The sequence below is a fragment of the Pygoscelis adeliae genome, unplaced genomic scaffold (genome assembly GCF_000699105.1).
Source record: "Pygoscelis adeliae isolate BGI_AS28 unplaced genomic scaffold, ASM69910v1 Scaffold262, whole genome shotgun sequence".
Taxonomy (NCBI): domain Eukaryota; kingdom Metazoa; phylum Chordata; class Aves; order Sphenisciformes; family Spheniscidae; genus Pygoscelis; species Pygoscelis adeliae.
The window spans coordinates 1,171,475-1,174,332 of NW_008824184.1; the positions used below are offsets into that span (position 1 = coordinate 1,171,475).

Below are 2,858 nucleotides of genomic sequence, written 5' to 3' on the forward strand. Positions count from 1 at the left end.
TTTCCCTACTTCAAGGTATGCGTACACCTGAAGGGTGGAAGTAGAACATCACGAATACTTTGTTCATGGCTTATTTCACTAACATCCTCCTGCATCTTTTAGACAGCCCCTGATGGCTGGAAGAACTCTGTGCGCCACAACCTGTCTCTGAATAAGTGTTTTGAGAAGGTGGAGAACAAGATGGGTGGCACCTCTCGCAAAGGGTGCCTGTGGGCTCTCAATCCTGCCAAGATCGACAAGATGGAAGAGGAGATGCAGAAGTGGAAGCGGAAGGACTTAGCTGCTATTCACAGGAGCATGGCTAACCCAGGTAGGGCTTATATTATGCTTTTGCTATGTGTATGACAGGCAAGGGGGAAACGTGGCTATTTGGCCAGGAATGCATGAATCTTAAGAAATAAGTTACATGGAACAGAGCTGGCTAGTGCAGAGCTCTCATGCCTTGCAACGGCCTCCTCTGAGCCGCTCGGCTGAAATGCCCCGTGCTCTGCACTGAATGAAGTCATTGCTGCTGCCCCGAGGTTGTATGACAGGGCGATACACTACAGCAGGAGGAGGTAACTGCACTGACAGCTATTTTTGGAGGCCTTCAGTGCAAATCGGTCCCCAGCTTCAAAATGGATTGTCCTTTTCCCCAGTGCTAACCTATTTCTATCACATCCGGGGCCTTCTGAGGAGTTATGCTGCCTCCAGTGTTAGTATTTATAATGTCACGTTTTAATGCAGTTTTTTGCCTGCTCCTCTGAAAAGCTCTCCCTTTACTAAGACTTTCTCGTTCTTATTTACAAAGACACATGTTTTTGAAGCTTTCAGGAGCTCAATATTGGCAAAATCAACTGGAGTTTTTGCTGCAAAATCTGTAACATACAATCAATGATAAATTACATTCTCCTTTGCTTAAAAACAAAAGTGCCATTGAAACTGTCAGGAGTCTCTCGTATGAATCTTATTTGAGATACAAGCAGAATTCAGAGTATCCCTATGAGCAGGAGACCTACTGAGGATGCTTAGTTCTGCGACTGTGGGCCAGCTGCTGTTGGTGGTGGCTTGGTTGCTCTGTGCAAGTCTCATGTGATCATCTCTTTAGCTCAGCTAGGGGTAACCATGGAAGTCGACTAGGGTAAGGGCTAAGGGTAGGGAAGTAGATGGCGTTTCTTTGCTCTCTGCACAGTCAAAGCCTGCCTTCTGTGCTGCATCTCCTACAGTGACAGACACTGCCTGTTCAGTTTTATGGCAACAGCGTGTGGCTGTGCTCACTTGTGAAACGCTTTGGCCGGGCCCTGCTTGAACAAATGGGTTAAACTGTCTCTTTTCTTCCTTGGGAATGGGTATCGCTTGTGCAGAGGAGCTAGACAGGCTGATCACTGACAGACCTGAGAACTGCAGGCGGCCCAGCAAACAGGCAGAGCCGGAGGTCTCCACCCTGAACCACATGGCAGCAGCCCAAGGCCGGATCGCCATCTCCCAGCTGCAGCCTCAGCCGATCATGACGCTCTCGCTGCAGTCCATCCCCCTGCATCACCAGATCCAGACCCAGGCTCGCATCGCCCCAGACTCACCAGCACCTGCACAAACGCCTCCTCTCCATACTCTGCCTGACATGAGCCACAGCCCTCTTCCCCACCATCCCATGGGATGCGCGCCTCCGGACTTCCTGAACGTGACAGCAGACATGAACACAGAGGTGGATGCTCTTGACCCAAGCATTATGGATTTTGCATTGCAAGGTATGGGAGAAGGAAGCTGGGGTAGGGGAGGGCATGATTTATGTGGTTATGTACTCACTGAATATATAACCAGGGTCCTCAGCAGGATGCTCTGGGGTGGGATGTAACGGAGTTAAAAACTTGTGCCGGGTGCTGGCCTCTGCGGCGTGACTTCCCTGGCCTTCCTCGGTGCATTTCTGCCCTGTGCTAGATGGGACAGCAAACTGCCTTCAGGGTTGAAGTGCAGGCACTGCAGTAGGTGTAGGCGGGGATGTCCAACTAGCTGGATCTGGGACACACACCCCTCTGCCCATGGGAAACCGTAGCTCTACTTGTGCCTTGGTTTTCCCCTTCTGTAAAAGGAGAACTTCCCTGGCTCATGGCGATGCCTAGCATGGCCCTGGATTTCTGGTTAGCACATGATAGACAGACACTGCCCAAAAAGGTCTGGACTCCTGCTGGAACCAGGGCAATTCGGGGGGAACAAACACTCTTACTGCCTTTGTGCTACAAATGGTACCATCCGCAAGCAGCACTGGTCCTAAGCAGCAGGTAACGCCCTTTAGTTATGGACTGACCCCTACACACAGTGCCCAGGTGGGTTGGATGTGTTGCTGTGACCGGAATTTAATCTTTTAAAGGTAACATATGGGAGGAAATGAAAGACGACAGCTTCAGCCTTGATACCCTGGGTGCCTTCAGCAACTCCCCGCTCCACCTCTCAGACTGTGACCTGGGCACCCCTGGCCTCACCCCTGTCTCCAGCGGCAGCGATCACTCCTTCTCAGACTTGCAGGTCACCGGCCTTTATACGACTTACACGACACTGGACAACGTAGCGGCAGCTCAGTACATGAATCCCCAAGGCAACAAACCCATCGCTCTGCTCTGAGTTTTGCACCGTTCCATGGACCTCTGACTCAGGGGCCAGTTTCTCCCAACCGTTAAAATCCGACCTGAAAGCAATAAAAGAGCTCCTCCTGCAGACGCTTGGAACGTGTTGGCTATTTACCGGGACACAGCATGCGATGCCAAAATAAAACAAACTGTTCCTAGTAGAACCACTTTCAACACGTGGCAAGACTGAGGAAGGGCCACGGACACTTGTGTTGCAGCACTGGTGAGCTCTCAAGAAGGACCTGGGAGGCGTCA

General features: G+C 51.1%; 1 protein-coding gene across 1 annotated transcript in view; it reads left to right on the forward strand.

Moving 5' to 3' along the window:
- The window catches only part of FOXN4 (forkhead box N4), a 15,515-nt gene extending 12,657 nt beyond the window's left edge, over positions 1–2,858 (forward strand). Inside the window, 4 exon segments of the mRNA XM_009334395.1 lie at positions 1–15; positions 103–310; positions 1,344–1,727; positions 2,348–2,858. The exon segment at positions 1–15 is cut by the window's left edge and continues 21 nt beyond it. Of these exon segments, the coding sequence (XP_009332670.1) occupies positions 1–15; positions 103–310; positions 1,344–1,727; positions 2,348–2,598 (858 nt within the window). The 3' untranslated portion in view covers positions 2,599–2,858.